Consider the following 18,313-nt stretch of genomic DNA (forward strand, 5'->3'; position numbering starts at 1 on the left):
AGTTAAAATGGTTTAAAAACACTTGAGAGCTGGCGGGGGGGTGGTGCGGGGAAACAACAGTTAAGTCCCCTATAATGATGCACTTTTTAGGTTCTGACCATGACCCACAGTAAGAAATACATTTACATCACAACCCCACACACACATACACAAACACACTCACTCTCTTTCTACATATATATATCAACATATGATATATGCATGATATACACATACATCTTAAATAATATCTATCATTATTAAAGGCAGTGCACTTTAATATCCTCTATTCAATTCTATCCATTTTTTTATTCTGGGTCACATAATGTTGAGCTAAAGAAGCCTGACACAAAGAGTCACACGTATGATTCCATTTCTCGGAAGGTCTAGAATAGTCAAAACTAATCTACAGTCATAGAGGTCAAAACAATGAGAATGTCAGCTGGGAGGGAAGATACAAGACAGTCTGCTGAGGTGCTGGAAATGTTCTATATGTTGATATGGATGGGGGTTATGTGGGTGCACAAACATGAAATCCATCAAGCTATACAATTAGGGCCTGAGCATTTTACTCTATGTAAGTTCTACTTCAATAAAAAAAGAAGAAAAAATTTAAAAGTAAATGAGAGATGGCGATTGAAACCAATTAATTTAATTTAATTTAATTAGACCAATTTAATTACTTTTTACCAACTAAAATAGCTTCAGCTAACTTGGTCATTACCCACCAGTTTGAAAAACAGCTTCAAATATGTTTTATAAATATGTATATATACATATTTTTTTAAAGAATAAATATATGTGATATATATCTCCTTAGGTCTTAGGATCAAGGGATTCTGAAGGCCAGGTAGTAGCAGGCAGTGAGAGAAGAAAGGAAGGCACAACTCCTGTAGTCTTCACAAGAAAAAAAACATTTCTAATTAATCAACATTAAGCTCAAATAATATGAGTCTTCTCCTAGGTATCCACTGCGTTCACCCAGTAAGTGTAGAAAGTTAACTTTTTAAATTCTAGATTGTACTGCATATATTATCTGTTTCAACAGACATTTTGCTTTGAGAAATCATGAACCCCAAAACATAACAAAAAAGCGAATCTCAATGCAAAATATGACACACAGAAGTTCATAACATGAAAGCACAAACACATAAGCTAAACTCTTCCCAGCCTAGAGGGAGGTTACAATGGTAGCACTAAAATTAGCTTTAATAGGCAGGTGCTAAAAAGATACTGTGGTAACAGTCAAGTGCTAAAGAAAAACAATGCTCTGAAGTCCTAGCCAGGGAAGGAGATTTTATATTTTAGAACAGCTATGTTGCCTTAAAGTAAAGGTCAATGTTGAATGCTAGTCTACTTATAATGGTATATAGATAAACCATGTTTTCTATTACAGTGTTTAAGATACGGGTGTGTAGCGTCTCTATTTCACTGTATTCACACACACACACACACACACAAAAGAATAGAAAGGCAATAACAGAGTAAGAATATAAAGGGCCAAAGAAGACAAGGATATTTCTCTCATTTAAAAAGAATTATTCAGAGATGCACACAAGGAGGCAAGTACAAGGATATTCATTGTAGCATTGTTTGTAATAGAAAAAACTGGAAATAATAGAACTGCTAAAATAAAATGCTTACACAATGTAATAAAGGGTATGAATTAGATCTATATACCAACTTGGATGGATCTCAAAAACAAGGCTAATTTAAAAATAAAAGCAAGTGCAGAATAATATGTTAGCATTTATATAATATGTTAAGCGTACAAAACATAGCCACATATTATTATGATAGGTACATTGGTAAAGATATGAAAATCAAATGGAAGTATTTCCAGAAAACTCACAATAGTGGTTGTCTCTAGTTGAGGTTGTGGGGGAAGAAGGGAATGGAGTACAGATGATGTTTAAAAAAGAATTTCAGGTTTAACTGATCTTTTTATTTCTTTAAAAAATGTTGAAGCTGAAAAGACAACACAGTAACAGGTGTTGAATCTGGGTGGTGGGAATATGGTTGTTTCGATCTTCGTGCTTTTCAGTAACTTTTTGAGTTTCTCAAGATTATAAAAAACAGGTATAACTTTTTTTTTTTTTCATTCAGACTGACCCGGGAAAATTTCATATAACTCAGGCAACCCTTTTTGGTTCAGTAACAAGATTATTACTTATCCATCCTTTTTGGAATTGTCTCTATTAACTTGAATAGGGGAAGCATATGTGTGAACATAGTAAGTAACATGTTACTATGGAAACATTTACCTGTGCACCTTGGTTATTTCTTCAATACTTCTAATGTGGTATTAAGTATTACGTGGGGAAAACAAAGAATAACAAAAAGAGAATACTTTGTAAGGCACTTTCTGGAAAACAGACTCAAATCTGACTTAAGTCAGCAATGTATTTCACTTCACCAAATACTGAAGTCAAAAAATAGCAGTAACTACAACATGATTTTAATAATTTACTATAATGTATTTGTTAATCATTTCAATATCATTCTATGAAGAGCAGAAGATTTAAGATGATGTTACCTTGGCAAGTTCAGGCAGGTAGCTATCTAAACCGGAAACGGAACCTTCTATTTTGCTTTGTTCATCATCTAAAACAGCAAAACAGATTACCTAAGTCACTCATAGTTGAAAGCATTTTATTTAAAACAGGAGGAGGAAGGCCGTTTCTCTTATGTGCCCTTTAACACAGTGGTTTTCAACTCTGGATACCCAACAGAAACACCTCAGAGCTTTTAAAAAATGCTGATGCCAGGCCCAGTGGTGAGAGCTAAACATTGATGGCTGGAGCAGCACGGACAGTGTCTAACCAGAACTGTCAAGAGCTATGAACAGCAGCCCATGTGGCCACACCCACCAGGCACCAGCCCAGGCCAACTAAACCAGAATCTCTGGTGGGACAAAGGAAAGAGTACTTGTTAAAAGTGTCCAGGGACTTCTAAGGCACAGCCAGAGCTGGGGATCACCTGTCTAAGGGCCTGAAATAAAACATGAATTGTCAAGAACATAGCCAGATTTTCCCAACCAATTTAATCTGTGGCTTCTGCCCATCCTAACTTTGACTTGAAAATTCCAAAGGATATGATTAATGATAAGAATAAAAACTATAATTAGTATTTGAAGTGCCGACTCCATGCCAGGTACTTGAGATACATTATCTTGTTTAATCTTCCCATCGACCAGCAAGTTCCGTTTTTAGTCCCATTTTACAAGAGAGTAATCCAAGGCTCTGAAAACGTAAGTGGCTCGTCCAAGGTCTCACAGCTGAAAAATGGTATTGCTGGGACTTGAACTCAGGTATTCCTTTCTGCCTCCAAAGCTGTGATTCTTCTCATTATACAAATGATGTCAGGGTAGGACATTCTACTGGGACAAAATCTTTGCTGACAGGTTATCTGTAAGGAGCTCATGTCTGTCCCACCTCCATGTACCTGTGCAGTAATCTGGCTACTTCCTGTGCCCTCTGGCAAAATAGAAGACACCCGCAGAGTGTGCATGCTCCTGGGGAAAGCTATACCCGCCTACCTTCGTGAGAGTCTCCGTTTCGCTTTTCTTGCATTGCAGCTTCAAAGTTGAGCTGGAGAATCTTGTTCAGAGTTGTGATCCACTCTTCCATTTCCACTTCACTGTCTGCTGCCAAAAGGTAACTACTTTTGTCCTGCATCTTGAGCTCAAAAGCAAAACGCCTGACTTTGTTGTTCTGAAACAGAAAAAGGGTAAAGGGACACATTTTAGAAGAACTGGAACAGCCTTAAAAATTCTTCTCTTTATTATCTGCTGATGGGTACTATCTCATCGGCATTTCGGACCAAGTTATTTAAAAAGGCAAACCCCTTCCCAATAAACCCCCATCTGTATCCACCTTCCCTGAATTATTTTCTTCATGGCTTTATTTTCCCATCTGACACATTACACATTTTACATATTTATTTGTTTGTCCCACCCAATGAAATGGAAGCTCTTCAGAGCAGAGATTTCTTTTGTTCAATGCTACATCCCTATTTCTAGAACACTGCTTGGCAAATAATAGGCTCTTGAAAAATATCTGAATGAATGAAATTTCACTGAAAATTTTCAGTTCCTCTAGCTCCTATCTTTTTTAATGAAGTAGTATGTGGTATCACATTTTAAAAGCAAACCATTATCTATCAATATGTCTGATTTCCTTCCCTGGGACTTTCTCATCATTTATGAGGCCCAAAAGGTATTTAGATACCATGTCTACCTTCCTCCAGCTTCCCTCATGCCTCCAGCTTTTATGCCTGTGAAAGGGTATCTTACTCAAAGTATAAAAACCGCAGTCCATGTGCATTAAATGATGAAGGATGAATGTGCACGAGGCCAGGGTTTCTCCACTTTGGCACTACTGACGCTTGGGGCCGATAACTGTTATGGGGACCATCCTGTGCACTGTAGCCTGTTTAGAAGCAGCCTGGCCTTACCTCTTAGATGCCAGTAGCATAGCCCCCCAGTTGTGAAGATCAAAACATGTCTTCAGATATTATCAAACATCCCCTGGGGGGTAAAATCGCCCTGGTGACTGCACTAGATAAAGGTTCAGCTCCGAGGAACATGACACAAGACTCCTGGTACTTACAGGCTGAGGGACGTGACATCACAAACTCCCACCAACGTGCGGCGTCCGAGCAGAGCCCTTGCCCACTAAAATTCTAGCTAGTTAGCCGCAGTCCCTGAGGGGGCTCTCAGCGAATGTCTTGGGGACAGGGTGGCCCTCCCAAAGAGAGTCTCCTCTGTGACCTCTGCAGCATGGTTCTCAGGAGACAACTGCTCCCAGCAGAGCATGCAGACCACTGTGCACAAGGCCACACACCTCACTTCACAGCAAGAGTCCGAGAAGGGGTCAAAGGCCAGATATGAGAGGAGCTCTCTCCCCTGCATTCCTCACCTACTCATTACTATGAAAATAAGTTAAAAGTAGGGTGAGCATTAGGCCTTGATTCTGAATTATTCCTCTTTCTGAGCCTCAGTTTCCTTATCTGCAAAAGAAGTGCAATCAACTTCAAGGTTCTAAAATACTTTTAGGGCTCAAGATTCGTAACTGGATTCTTTTCACGTCTATTTTTAAATTTTAGTATAGGCATTTCTTTGAACTCATAGCATTAATCAACTAATTTTTTTACAATGTCCAAAAGCAATATTAAAAAAAAAAACCCTGAAATACTTAAGCAACAACTTTTGGAGGTGAGCTTACAAACAGATGTGGAGATAAAAACAAATTATTTAAACATGTTGAAGCCTTAGACACAATTCATTAAATGTAAAACACCATCAGCCACACCTGCAAAAAGAATATGAAGGAAGGGATGGCCACTGAAGTCAGAACTTTAGATTCCGAAATGTATTCCAGAGACTGAGTGATCGGGGACTCTGTACTGTAAATCATCTATACTCTGCTGAAGACAGGCGACAAAACTCTCATAAAACAAAACTAATTACTGCTACTTTCCAAATGAGGTTGCCAAATATATTTAGTTTTGCTTTAAACATTCTGAGATTACTCGGGCAGCTTCTGACTAATTGGACTGTTTGTATCTATAGACACTGGGCAACTGAACGGGTCTCCAAGCTAGAAAGCGTAGAGCCTGGTTTGTCACCCACCGTAGCGGGTGTTAGGTCTTTAAAATATATGCTTTTTCCTTAACTTAATCCCACTTCATCTCCTCCCTACCCTGACTCCTTTCACAACACTTTAAATTTATATTAGCCTGTGTTTTATGTATCCTTGTAAATTGCTGCCTTTGATCTTCCTGGAAAACGGGAGGGGAGTGGATGAATGGATGGACGGAGGATGAACAGACAGATGAGGAAACTGCCAACCTGCTTTCAAAGGCAATTCTACAAAGGCATGGAAGGAGGCACACCAAACTGGTAATGGTAGCTCTTTGAGAAAGGGAGCTATGGGGGTCAACAGGGACTTCTGCACTACCTGTATTATCTAACATTTCATAATACAAATACATTGATGTATCATGTATAATTAAAATAATTTTAAGACTAACTCTACAACTGTAACAGCACTATGATAACAAACCCTAACCCCAACCCTAATATTGGCTGAATGCTTACCATGTGCCAGCACTGTTCTAAACTCTTTACATGTATTGATTAATCCTCTCCATAACCATATTCAGTACTATCATTATCCCGATTTAACAAATGAGGAACCTGAGGCACAGAGAAGTTGAAAAATATCTCCCAGGTTATAGAGCTGTAAGTGGTAGAGCGGGGATCTGAACTCAGTCTGAATCTGAAACCCAGTCTCTTGGCCAATATACTACTGTGCCATTGATACTATCATGATAAAAGTCATCACAGAGATGCTAAGAACTGTTCTGAATATTTCCAAGTTAACTCATCCAATCCTCTTACCCTATTAAGGAAATATTATCATTATCTGAATTTTGCATGTGAAGAAACTTCAGTTAATAGCCAGTCCAAGGTCACATAGTTAAAAAGTAGCTGAGGACTTCCCTGGTGGAGGCGTGGTTAAGAATCCACCTGCCAATGCAGGGGACATGGGTTCGAGCCTTGGTCTGGGAAGATCCCACATGCCATGGAGCAATGAAGCCCGTGCACCACAACTACTGAGCCTGCGCTCTAGAGCCCGTGAGCCACAACTACTGAGCCTGTGTGCCACAACTACTTGAGCCTGTGCGCCACAACTACTTAAGCCCGCGTGCCTAGAGCCTGTGCTCCACAACAAGAGAAGCCACTGCAATGGGAAGCCCGCGCACCGCAACGAAGAGTAGCCCCCTCTCGCTGCAACTAGAGAAAGCCCAAGTGCAGCAATGAAGACCCAATGCAGCCGAAAATAAATAAACAAATGAATAAATAAATTTATATTTAAATTAAAAAAGTAGCCGAGCCAGGTTTTAAACATAAAAACTCCACGTAGAGCACCTGGGCCTCCTACAACAGAATTCTGTGTGTGTGTTGTACCCACTATCTTCTAAAATGACGAAAAACAAGCCTTTAACTCATTTTTAAGTCTGCTATTATACTTCTACCACGAATATTGCCATTTTTTGAAGTGTTTGCTTAGATCTGCTAATTCATAGATGGTACTTTTACAATGAGAAAACTCAACGATAAAACTCGTGTCGTATTTACCTGAACCACACCCATACAGGAGTCCAGAAATATTGATCCTTTTGGTTCCTTGGAGATCTTTTCATCTTTATAAAAATTCAAATTGTAGGACCCATCACCAAGTTGAATCAAGTGGAAAAATCGTCTTTTAAACGACTGAGAGAAAAATACACACATAATTATGGTTTCAAGATGAAAACAGCCACAATCTCTCTCAATAACTCACAAGTACACCCTATGAAAAAACCATTTCAGTTCTCTCCAAAACAAATCTAATTCTGGCCAGCACCCCAGGTAACTGGGTGAGTTAAGACTCTCCATCACATCTAATAATTTTACTGAATTTAAATTCTGTGGAGTTGGTTCACTAAGCATTCCTGGGTCATTTTTCTCACCCACAGAATCAGAGATTTTTACATAACCACCCAGAAGCGGTGCAGTGAATTCTAATTTGGGATGGAGCTCAGTCTAATTTGGGATGGAGCTCAGAAGGATGGAAACTTTCTCAGATCCCCAGGGTGTCTTGCTCACACAGAGTAGGAACTGTTCTCTGCCTCACGGAACTGGATGATTTTCCAGCCTCAGGATTACAACAATCAGCATTTCCCCTGATTTAACGTTTATCCCCTGCCCATCCTACCTCACTTCCATTGTTTCTCTTTATTATTAATTCTGGCCTTTCACTGGTCCTACTTCTCTCCTGAATAGTTTTTACACTAGTTTTACTTTTCTCTTGACAACCCCCTTCCAATTTAACCATTTTCCCTTTAGTCCTTGATTTTTGCTTTTCTTGACTTTATTGCAGGAAGACGTCCATGAAAGTGCTTAGGTGTAGCCCCTCCGTGATGTTCTACGAGGTACCAAGTATCCCTTTTGTAGTCAATACGGAGAAGAAAGGCTGTAAGGCGACTGCGCCTTCACACCAGACTTACGATGATCTCATCACGCTGGTGGTTGGAGGGTGACAAGGGGAGCGGGTGGAAATGGGGCTGTACCAGTGGGGGTCGATCACCGATCACCAGGGAGGCATCTCACTAACCAGACAATGTCACTTTTGTCAGGAAAAACAGCATGCCCATTCATCTTGAGCATCATTCCCAAGACCCACAGGAAAAAAAGGGCTTAGTAACGGGAGAGCAGGGTGATGGGCCTCCTTACCCTCATGGTCACGCTTATTGCACTGTTCATGTTGCCTTTGTACAGCCATCCGTGCTTGGTGATCCCACCCTTCTGAGAGCCGAGGGAAGCAGCATCCTAGGAGACAAGGGCAACACCGCAATCAATCTCCCGTTATTACTGATGGGAAATGCATTCAATTCATACCAGGTTGCCCCTCGCCCCTTTACTGGAGTAACCGTCTGGCACTCACACCTACTGTGTCCACTTACCAATAAAAGAGGCGGAACAAGCCTAAATTTCTGCAAACTCTAGTCCATTAAAAAGCAAAGCTTGTTCTAGTCCAAGTTTTTTTTTTTTTTCCTCCCCAAGTGTTTTAAGTGTTTAATGAGCCACAAAAAGTACATACTATACTTAACCACTCAAGTTGTAAGGTCTCGCCCGGTTTGATGAAAAATGTTTTCACATTACACTCCCATATAGTTGGAGGACAAAAGCAAATTCCTGGAAAACTTCCCAGATGCTTAGTTCAGGGAAAGGTGAATAAGAAAGGAAGGAAATATGAGGCAGGCAATAAAGAAAGCAGAGATAAAATGCTGGGGCAACAGAAAAGAGGGAAAGAGAGAGGCAAGACCACAACAGGGAGAGAGGAAAGGAGACAGAAAAGTGAAGGGCAACAGCTAGCAAAGTAAAGAAACATGTTTCCTCAAGTTCTGACCCGAACACTGAGATCTGGGTTTAAGGGACTGGGGCTGCCAGCTGCTGCTATAAATAAGTCAGGCTTATATTTGCACATATAATGAGCAGACAGACAGATGAAATATACGCACACACACATACACAATGTGGCAGACCTTCCACCACATCCTGACCCCGCCCCTTCCTTACTCTCTAAGACCTCTGCCTTGTGACTCTGCCCCCTAAGACTGTCCAATACACACTTGAGTAGGAGCCTTAGGAAGCGAGGACTACCCTGTCAGGTCACCCAGCTCACACCTCCTGAGGAGTAGTCTAATTATGATGCTTATTTTTGTAATCAAGTAGACAACTGCAGAAAGACCTGTCTTACGCTTTGTCTGAGACCACCTCAATTTTAATATTGGTGGTTTTACTGTTGTTATTATCAGTGATAACAGAAGTAACTTATCTGTCTAGGATTTTACAGTTTGGTGTGTGCGCTTATGTGCATTATTTCAATCGGTCCTCCTCTTACTATTAATCGGCACCTAGTTTTTAATATCTTATTTTTCATTTTGAATGACCACTCTTCCCAGAATATTCTTAAAGTGGTTTCTAAAATAATGTGCTACCATGGACGTTGTTAACACTCACAATTAGGCATCTAATACTGAGTACGGAAGAATAAGTAATGCGGAGATGGGCAGCACTAACTTTTTATTACGTTTTCCTTGCTCAGGGGACACGGTCACCTTAACGCCTGGCTCTCTTTATACACTTCTCTGGCCATAACGTTCCTCCAATAGTAGGGGGAGTGGGCTTGTTAAATTCAGAGGTTCTGGGTACTATCTACTTTACTCAAAGTCCTCACTGAAGAAACAGCCATTTAAAATCTACTGGCTGCCAGTTTGTTTCAAATAGCCTGCTGAAAAACAACCAAAACTCAGGATCTAAGTAATCTTGATCTTTTAACAATGTAGCCAAATCTTGTCCAGGACTTTGAAAATGATCTCAGAACAAATAAACAAGGACCAGAGGAACAGGCAATGCTAAGCAGTCAAGTTGAAACAGAGACCTTATTTTCAATCAATCAAACAATACATTTTTAAAAATTCCTCCCCTGTTTCAAGAAACATTCCAATTCCTGTTTTGGCTAAATGTTGGTAATTCTCCAATGAATCTTCTAAATCTGTGAACTAAATCAATTCTTAGATCCGTAAGCAAGCATCCTACCTCATCTTTGTCCACCTCCTCATCAACTTCATAGACATGAACTGGAAGTTTATCCAACTTGGCCACTTTGCTTTAAAAAGAAGAAAGAATCTTGTTTTATAATTACCTAATCTATGAAGAGATGCTGCATTTCTTCCCTCATCAAAGGAACCAGCATTTAACAAATCCAAAGCTGGCCCACTTGGCTAAAGAATAAAAACAATGGATGAAGTTGCTTTTCAAAAAGTGGGTGATCCAAGAGTTAGAGAGCTCCCAAAAGCTAGGTAGACAAGACGGCATGGCTTGTTGGGAGTTATGTAGATTACAAATGGGAAAGTGTATTAATAAATAAACACATGGTAGAATAACTTTTAATACGAAGTTTAAATGAGGTCACTCCATTTGAAGTGACTGGAAACCACAGTCTTGATGATGATGGTATTAACAACAAAAACAGGACAATAACAGTATCAGTCATTAGACAGTCATTAAACAGTTATTATGTGCTAGGCACTGTGCTGTACTTCACATGTGTTACCTCCTTTAGTCCTTTAGATGGTGGGGACTGGTGCTAAGACCACTTAATAGATGAGGACACTAAGGCTTACAGAGGGCAGAGTAAGTAGATGATGCAGGCCGACTACAGAGTCTATGTTCTTTTTTTTTTTTTTTTTTGCGGTACGTGGGCCTCTCACTGTTGTGGCCTCTCCCATTGCGGGGCACAGGCTCCGGACGCGCAGGCTCAGCGGCCATGGCTCACAGGCCCAGCCGCTCCACGGCATGTGGGATTTCCCGGACCGGGGCACGAACCCACGTCCCCTACATCGGCAGGCGGACTCTCAACCTCTGCGCCACCAGGGAAGCCCAAGAGTCTATGTTCTTAATCACTGTTACAACCTTCATCTCCTTCTCATCACACAACTGAAATTCTTATTAACGCCCAGAGGTCAAATCCACCAGCAGTAAAAGTATATCGTATAAAATACACTGTATCCCCGGTCGGTTCTCTTTCAGTCATGAGAAGAGCATGAACAAACCTATCAGTGAAGACAGCTTTACCAACCAAACAGGAAGAATTAAGTCCCCAAATAAGTACTGGCTACATACAGAAGTAAGGAGCATACCCATCTGGAGAAGACAATGCTGGAAGGGAGTGTTCTCAGCCGAGGTTTAAAAAGAGGCAATTGGGAAGTTGGCTGGACACTCTTAAGGAGTGGCTGAACCACACAAACAGATGAAACAAACAGCTAGGACCACTGAGGATAGTATAAACATTTCAAACTCATAGATGCAACAAACCCTAAGAAAAATTTATTAATAGGGTCTTAATTAAAATTTTCATTGGCAATAGTTACTTTTGAAACACAATCCATTATTTGCTTTCAATTTTCATAATAAACTAAAATCTGCCAACTGTGTTATTTCAGGATGTACCATTTTATAACAGATACCCTCTCAAGGCAAGACCTAGCTATACCTAGTTTACTTTAACTACTGCTCATCAATCTAAACACACGTGCTTTTGGTATATTTTAGAATGAGTTAATGCTTTAAAGGAGGTAAAGAAATTTGGGGAAATGCTTGTTCTTTGATGTATATTTTTTAAATATAAAATTTGTTCAATATAAAATGCTTTTCATGTCTTTTCAAAATATTCTTTTTAAGATAAAACACACCTCAGCATATTTCAATACACTTACATTTTATCTTCTGTTTCTCACTGAAAAAAATCTCACCTGTTTTTGTTTTATCAGTGGTACCCTGAGCAGAATCACTGAACATAATTAAACCATCCATGTGTTTCTTACCATCTACCAATTCCCAGAGTACTAGGTTTGAGTACTATTAACAAATACCCTGTAAACAATAGCTAACCCATATACACACAAACCATCTAGAAATATTTTCTCTAATCACTCTGATTGCATGTGAAGTTACACATCTCCCTAGGCATTTCAAGTACAAAGAACTTTCCCTGTGTGTATAACCCCATCTTGTGTGGTCTGATCATTTACTCACTTTGGAAGCTGTCGAAACTCTCCTGAGTAATCTTCATATTTGTAGTTCACGAGATGCCAGTCAGAGTTATAGGTTTTGATGCACTATTTGGGCGGGGGGGAGCATAAAAAAAAAAGCATAAGAGAAAAAGAAAAAAGACATGTGATGACTTTTGGAGAACATTCGGGAAAGTTTATGAATGCACACCCACACCAGTATCAAAAAACTTCTTTCCCCTCAACCCTCTCATGCCTGAAATGCCACCACTAAAGGATCCTATGAAGCTTAAGAACCACTGAAACGTTACACTTGGGAGAGGGGTCATTCCAGTCATCGTCATTCATGATCCGAGAGCAGATGTTACCAGGAGACAAACCTCACCTCCTCTTGCTGCATTTACATAACAATGTGCTGTTTCTGACTTAAAACCACTTGGTTCCTAAGAAGTCACGTGGGCTTCTAGAAGAACATGAAAGTGGAAAGTGTGATCCTAAAGATACTTTCATAGTATTTACTAATATTAAAACTTGCTCATTAGTCAATATTACATACATTGGCCCTCAGATTTTCATTTTATTTATAAGGGACAGTGTGAGGTAATTAGGAAGAAAGATTTAGATTCCAATTCACAGTGGCACCAGGACCTCTTCACGTGTACATGTGTGCGTGCATGTGTACAAATGTACAAAGTATGGAGCAGTCCATTGCCCGGATTCCACGGTGACACCAACCTACACGGACTGCATTAAGCTACCTCGCTATCTGACAAGCTCGACCAGCCAGCACGGTGTCTTTCATTCACCTGTCCAGGAGGATCCACTGAGTAGTGTGTAGTCTTAAGGTTATAAGGTCTCCTCCACCAGATCGTCAAATATGAATGAGTCAAAATCAACAGGTGAAGCATGTGACTTATTTGTCATCAGCGAACTTGCTTTTCTGTATGGACAGCTCTAGACTACACGTATATAGAGGTCAGTGTGGCAAAAAATGAATGAATAAAGTGAAAACATAGGTAGTTAGATGTATTAGTCATACCTAGTTGACTTGACTCTGGCTGTAACATCATGAGCAAAGTCTCTATTCTGTTGACTTCACTTCGTTGTTTATACTGTGAACCTTTTTATCTATCTCATACTTCATGCCCGAAGGCTTTCTGAAGCAAAAACCCCAAGGTCATGAAAGTAACTACAGCTAATGCCTCTCGTGCCAGGCTCTACACTAAGCACTCTATTGGCAAGGCTGTGAATGGAAGGTAGAGTAAGTTTTTTATATGATCATTCTGAGGTGGAATAAAGAGCAGAGAAGGGTTAAAAACAAAGTCAGATGTGGGAGCTGAACAACGTTTCAATTTCTTTGTTATGTAGTTACAAATGTTTTTAAATACCATTTTATTCTTATAAATGCTTTTTTTTTTAAATTTCAAAGCATTTTCACATTTAGAACATCAGATATCCACACTCAAAATCACATTCCAAAACCAGTATGACTTCAGAATTATCTGTAGGTTTGGGTTTTCCCATCCTATCCCTGGGTCCATTAGCACAGCTAAGTCAGGTCAGACTATGTATGATACGGTCTTGTGGACATGCTCCTATTATCTTTGTTCTGGTTTTTCACCAAGCCCTTCAACTTCAACTTTCATACCACCAAAGTCTCTTGTAGGATATTAAACCTATTCCGAAGCATAAAATGTACCTGCCCAATTAAAAATAAATAAATAAGTATACACTTGTACATAATCAGTGCATTTATGAACAGAACACCTGAGTGCCCAGATTTTTAATATCTTAGGGAAAATGGGTAAGAAAGATAATTACAATGTTTAAACATTTTAAATTATAAGGAACTGCAAAAAACACAGTTAACCAGGTTAAGTAACTAGCGTCACTCATTTAATAAGCCATTGTTGACCACCCACAAGGCAGGCACACAGAACAAGGCAAGCAACCCACACCCCTCTGGAGGTGTAGAAAGTCTAAGAGACAAGGGGTTCAATCAGAAATCAGTACCCAGAGAACTGCATCTCTAAAGAGACAGGGATCTGACTGGGCTGATTTCATGACTGACCTTTCAAACTTGTGAAATTCAATAATATTTTGAAGTTATACTGGAAGGTTTTTGAAGTTTTTTTTTTGTTTTGTTTAAAGCCATTAGGTCATCCTCCTGTGGACAAGAGTACGGGGCGGAAGCGCTGTTGCACTCCACCCTGGTGGAAGAGGCCCAAGAGGGTGTAGCTATGTTGGCTCCTGCCCCACAGGGTGAAGTTGCTATTGCCCAACCTGCAGTGATGAGAGAACTTAATGGAGAGTTGTCCCTCAAACATAATATATTTTTTAAGAAACTGGGAGAACTGAATTAGTAATTTAACAATTTTACTATATGCTTTAAAACAAGGATCAACAAATTTTTTTCTGCAAAAGGCCAGATAGCAAGTATTTTCAGCTTCGAGGGACACACTGTGTCTATTGCAGCCATTGGTGTCTGAGCTGTAATGTGAAGTAGTCACAGGCATATGTGAGTGGGCAAATGGGTGCAGCTGTGCCGCAGTGTACCTTTCTTTACAAAAACAGGCTGCAGGACAGTTCACCTAATGTCCTGCTTTAAAATAAACATTTGAGACTCTGTAAACATATTTGGCTGCGTTTGTCTTGCATTAATATTACGAATAGAGTGGCAAAGGAGGTAAGACAAGAAGTTACCTTTTCAGAATGATAAAAGAACACACTTCAAAAATTTTAACTATAGTATAATTCAAGTTTTCAAAAATCTCAGTGAAACTAAATGTTGTTATTGTAATGGGCCTTCGCTGAGAACAGCATAGCTTCCTTGTAGTGGGCAAATTTATTGATGGGCATATTTAGCTCCTAAATATCAACTAGAAAAATGGGGATAAAAATACACTATTTTTTAAATGAAGGAGCACTTCAAGAAACAAAATTAAAACACCTAACTCGTTCATCCTATCTAAAGGCACCTGGAGGAAGAAACAAACACCTCAAGACAGAAAAAGCAAGCAATCTCAAAGCAATAATTTTTCTTTCCTCCTTAACGAAAGAGTCGTTTTCTGTGTGTTCAAACAAAAGTAATAATAATCATATATTGATCAGGGATAGTTAGGCTCTGCTCATTGTTACCTGGTACTTCATGAATATTGAACTAATCTTGATAATAAATTACAAGTATAAACATATAAATGAAGTCAATGAATACATAAGTGCATGTGCTGAGTCTCCATTAAAAACAATATCAAAGTCTGCTAAGTGTCCAAGTGAGTTCATTCACAAGTTACTCCTATTCTAAGGCTATGAAATAAGTTTTGTAGAATTCATGTTTGTCATCAAATTGACCCCTGTTGACATTTCTGTCCAAGTTTCAGACTCTGAAAACTTATTATTATTTTTCTATTCTAACTTCCATCATAAAAATGTGATTACCTCTTTGACACTTTCTTGAAAATAGCACTGGAATTTTTAAAAGGGGAGGAGGCATAGAAGAAATACATTACCTCTGTAACAAATAAGCTCTGAGCTTCCTGCTGTGCGTTGGCAGGGATGGTGGAGCATACGTACCGCCCCTGTCGTCTCAGGATGGCCGTCTGTGAAGGAAGCACCAGGACACGACTCGGTTAAGTGAAGACGTTAAGGCGCCAGCCTCCCAGGGCAGTGGGGTCCTTCCCCTTCCTCTGCAGTCGCACCCCGTGGACCCCAGACTCCAGCTGGCTCCTTAAACTTCAAAAGGTGGGGGCAGTGGCTCCCAAGTCCTTCTGGATCACGGGCCCAAGGACCCCTCCAGTCAGGAAAGAGGCCCCTTTCAGAGACCCTAACACTCCCCCACCCCAGGTGCTTGATCTAGTCCCACGAAGTTGCCTTTTACTTGCCTGGACTGCGGCAGTTTTAAAACTGTGGTAAAACAGACATAACATTCACCATTTGAACCATTTTTAAGTGTACAGTTCAGGGGCATTAAGTACATTCACATTGTTATACATCCATCTCTTAACTGCCTCTTACAACTGTTCTTATTCACTGCCACATCCCCAGTGGGATCCGTAGCAGGTCCTTAATATTTGTTGACTGAATCTGTGACTGTGAACACTACCTTCCCTCCTGTAACAGAGAACTGCTCCTGTTTCATGAGGCTTAAGTGCTTACTCTAAATAATAAAATCTCTCATGACTTTAGGCAGCAACACACCTACCCTAATTAACACTGTAGTGTAGGGACTATAGTGTCAATTCGAGTTAACTAGGCCTTGGGCTTCAGGAAGGAATGTTCTAGATTTTTTCTCCCATGGACTGTAATCCTTGGATACTATTAACAGATCATAGTTATAAAAACAGCACACAAGAAACCAGCTTGTGGACAGAATCTATCCCATCGGTTCCTGAGGCTAATTACTAAGCTGGGATCTCCCAGCATCTGTTCCATCTGTTTTTCTTCTTCCTAAGATTGGAGGAAACTTTGGGTCAGATCTGTGGTCCCTCCTCCTCCAGCACAGGGGAAGAACTCCAGGGCATACATTTTTTTAATAATCTTATTTCCTGCCCGTATTGTCTCCCTGTTGTGTCTGCTTCACCTGTCTTTACTCTTTGCTTGCACTGTGTCCATCTTTGAAAGCAATCTTAAATCCTACTTTTACAATAAGGCTTCCTTATTCTAAAGGAAGAGAAGGAAGGAACTCTGTTCTCTACCAAAATCCTTCACAGGTGAATTATTAATTCATTCAGCTTCCTCCACGAGGGCCTTCAACACCCTGGCTCTTGGCTTCTTTGTGAAAGTCACAAATGGTGACCCTTCTTACACACCTGGTTCCATGAAATGCCATAGAGATGAATGACAGTAGGCCCTGGAGGCATAATCTATTCAAAAAGCTTCAAAGTAAAGCATCGATTGTAAGAGATTGTCAAAACTGTTAAGAATCAGGTATACCAGTAAAGGGGAATTAAGAAATTATGTGCACTTCAAAGAAGGACACATTCTATACCCCCACTTACTGCGTCTCATCTTCATTTATTTGGGTCTATCATGATGTTTTGAAACTAATTATCATACTTTAAAAATGTCCATGAAATGGCTCAGGTCAAGAAATAGGACTATTAGGGTCATTTCCAGCTCATTCCCCATCAGAACATTAGGAAGAAATAAAATTTATTACAGAATTTTCCTAGTGGAATTACCAACTCAAGAAACTTTAATTATGTAACACTTTTCCAAACACCCTTTTAAGGTAAGAAAAATAATAGGAAATGAAACCTTTTTATTATTGTGGATCAAAGTGCATTACGATTTCAATTTAAAAAGAAAGCAACTTTACTCATTAAAGATAGATGACTTTTAACAGATAAGAGAGCACTGAGCATAATTAAACCAATCATCCATGTGTTTATTACCACCCACCAATACCAGAAGGGTGTAAGAAAGAAGAACACAGAAGCACAGGCTGGTACGAGAGGAAAGAGTCTGAGAGGAAAGAGTCTAAGAGGGGAGTCTAAATCCGACAGGGAGGAGAAGCAGACATCAAGAAGATGAAGACGTGCACTGAGGCAAAGATGCTTAAGCTACACTGTACAGGATGAGTACAAGTTGTGTTTAGTACAAAAAGGAAGAGAAATGTGAAGATAAGCCTACCCTTAGAAAGTTAAAATAACAAAATCAAGTCATAATAGATGAGATTAGCTTTTTGCACACACATAAAAAGCAAACCCATTAAGTCCTAGAATTAAAAAAATATACACCAAAGAAAAAACTGCCTAAAACTCTAATTAGCTTGAATTAAACATCTCTAAAACTGCACCAACCTACAGCCTAGCCAGTGGTTTTAACTAGGGAAAGCATGAGCCAACAGAAAGAACAGGGCTTGTATGACCAAAGCAATTCTGTCAATGTCTTCGTCACCCTTTAATAGGAAAGGCTGGGGTCCATCAGGCTGTGACCCACTGGGGGGCTCCTGGACTTGGCTCCAATGAGGAGTCACTGTTTGATGTCACCAGTTGCCAAGGTCTTTCCTCTTGTTCCCTCTGCTTTGAGTTTAGCCTCACCAACCCACTTGTTCATTATAATTCCCATTTCGACTCTGCTAATCAGAGAACACACAGCCAATGAATGTATTCTGATCTGCTTATTAATTCTAGTTCTCAATGCACATTATTAAATGGTATTCTGGTTTGTTTAACTTCTCCATATATTTTACGTATTAAAAGTCACATTC

General features: G+C 39.8%; 1 protein-coding gene across 7 annotated transcripts in view; it reads right to left on the reverse strand.

Annotated features, from left to right (window-relative positions):
- DOCK9 (dedicator of cytokinesis 9) overlaps window positions 1–18,313 on the reverse strand; it is a 277,528-nt gene that overhangs the window by 118,818 nt on the left and 140,397 nt on the right. For all 7 annotated transcript variants that reach the window (XM_081214643.1, XM_081214647.1, XM_081214645.1 and 4 more), the window contains exons 3-9: window positions 15,612–15,701; window positions 12,128–12,210; window positions 10,130–10,199; window positions 8,261–8,356; window positions 7,124–7,258; window positions 3,518–3,692; window positions 2,516–2,583 (exon numbers count right to left, since the gene is read on the reverse strand). In XM_081214643.1, the coding sequence (XP_081070769.1) occupies window positions 2,516–2,583; window positions 3,518–3,692; window positions 7,124–7,258; window positions 8,261–8,356; window positions 10,130–10,199; window positions 12,128–12,210; window positions 15,612–15,701 (717 nt within the window). The remainder of the gene's footprint in view (window positions 1–2,515; window positions 2,584–3,517; window positions 3,693–7,123; window positions 7,259–8,260; window positions 8,357–10,129; window positions 10,200–12,127; window positions 12,211–15,611; window positions 15,702–18,313) is intronic.

This window comes from Mesoplodon bidens, assembly GCF_964165515.1.
Source record: "Mesoplodon bidens genome assembly, chromosome: 17".
Taxonomy (NCBI): Eukaryota; Metazoa; Chordata; class Mammalia; order Artiodactyla; family Ziphiidae; genus Mesoplodon; species Mesoplodon bidens.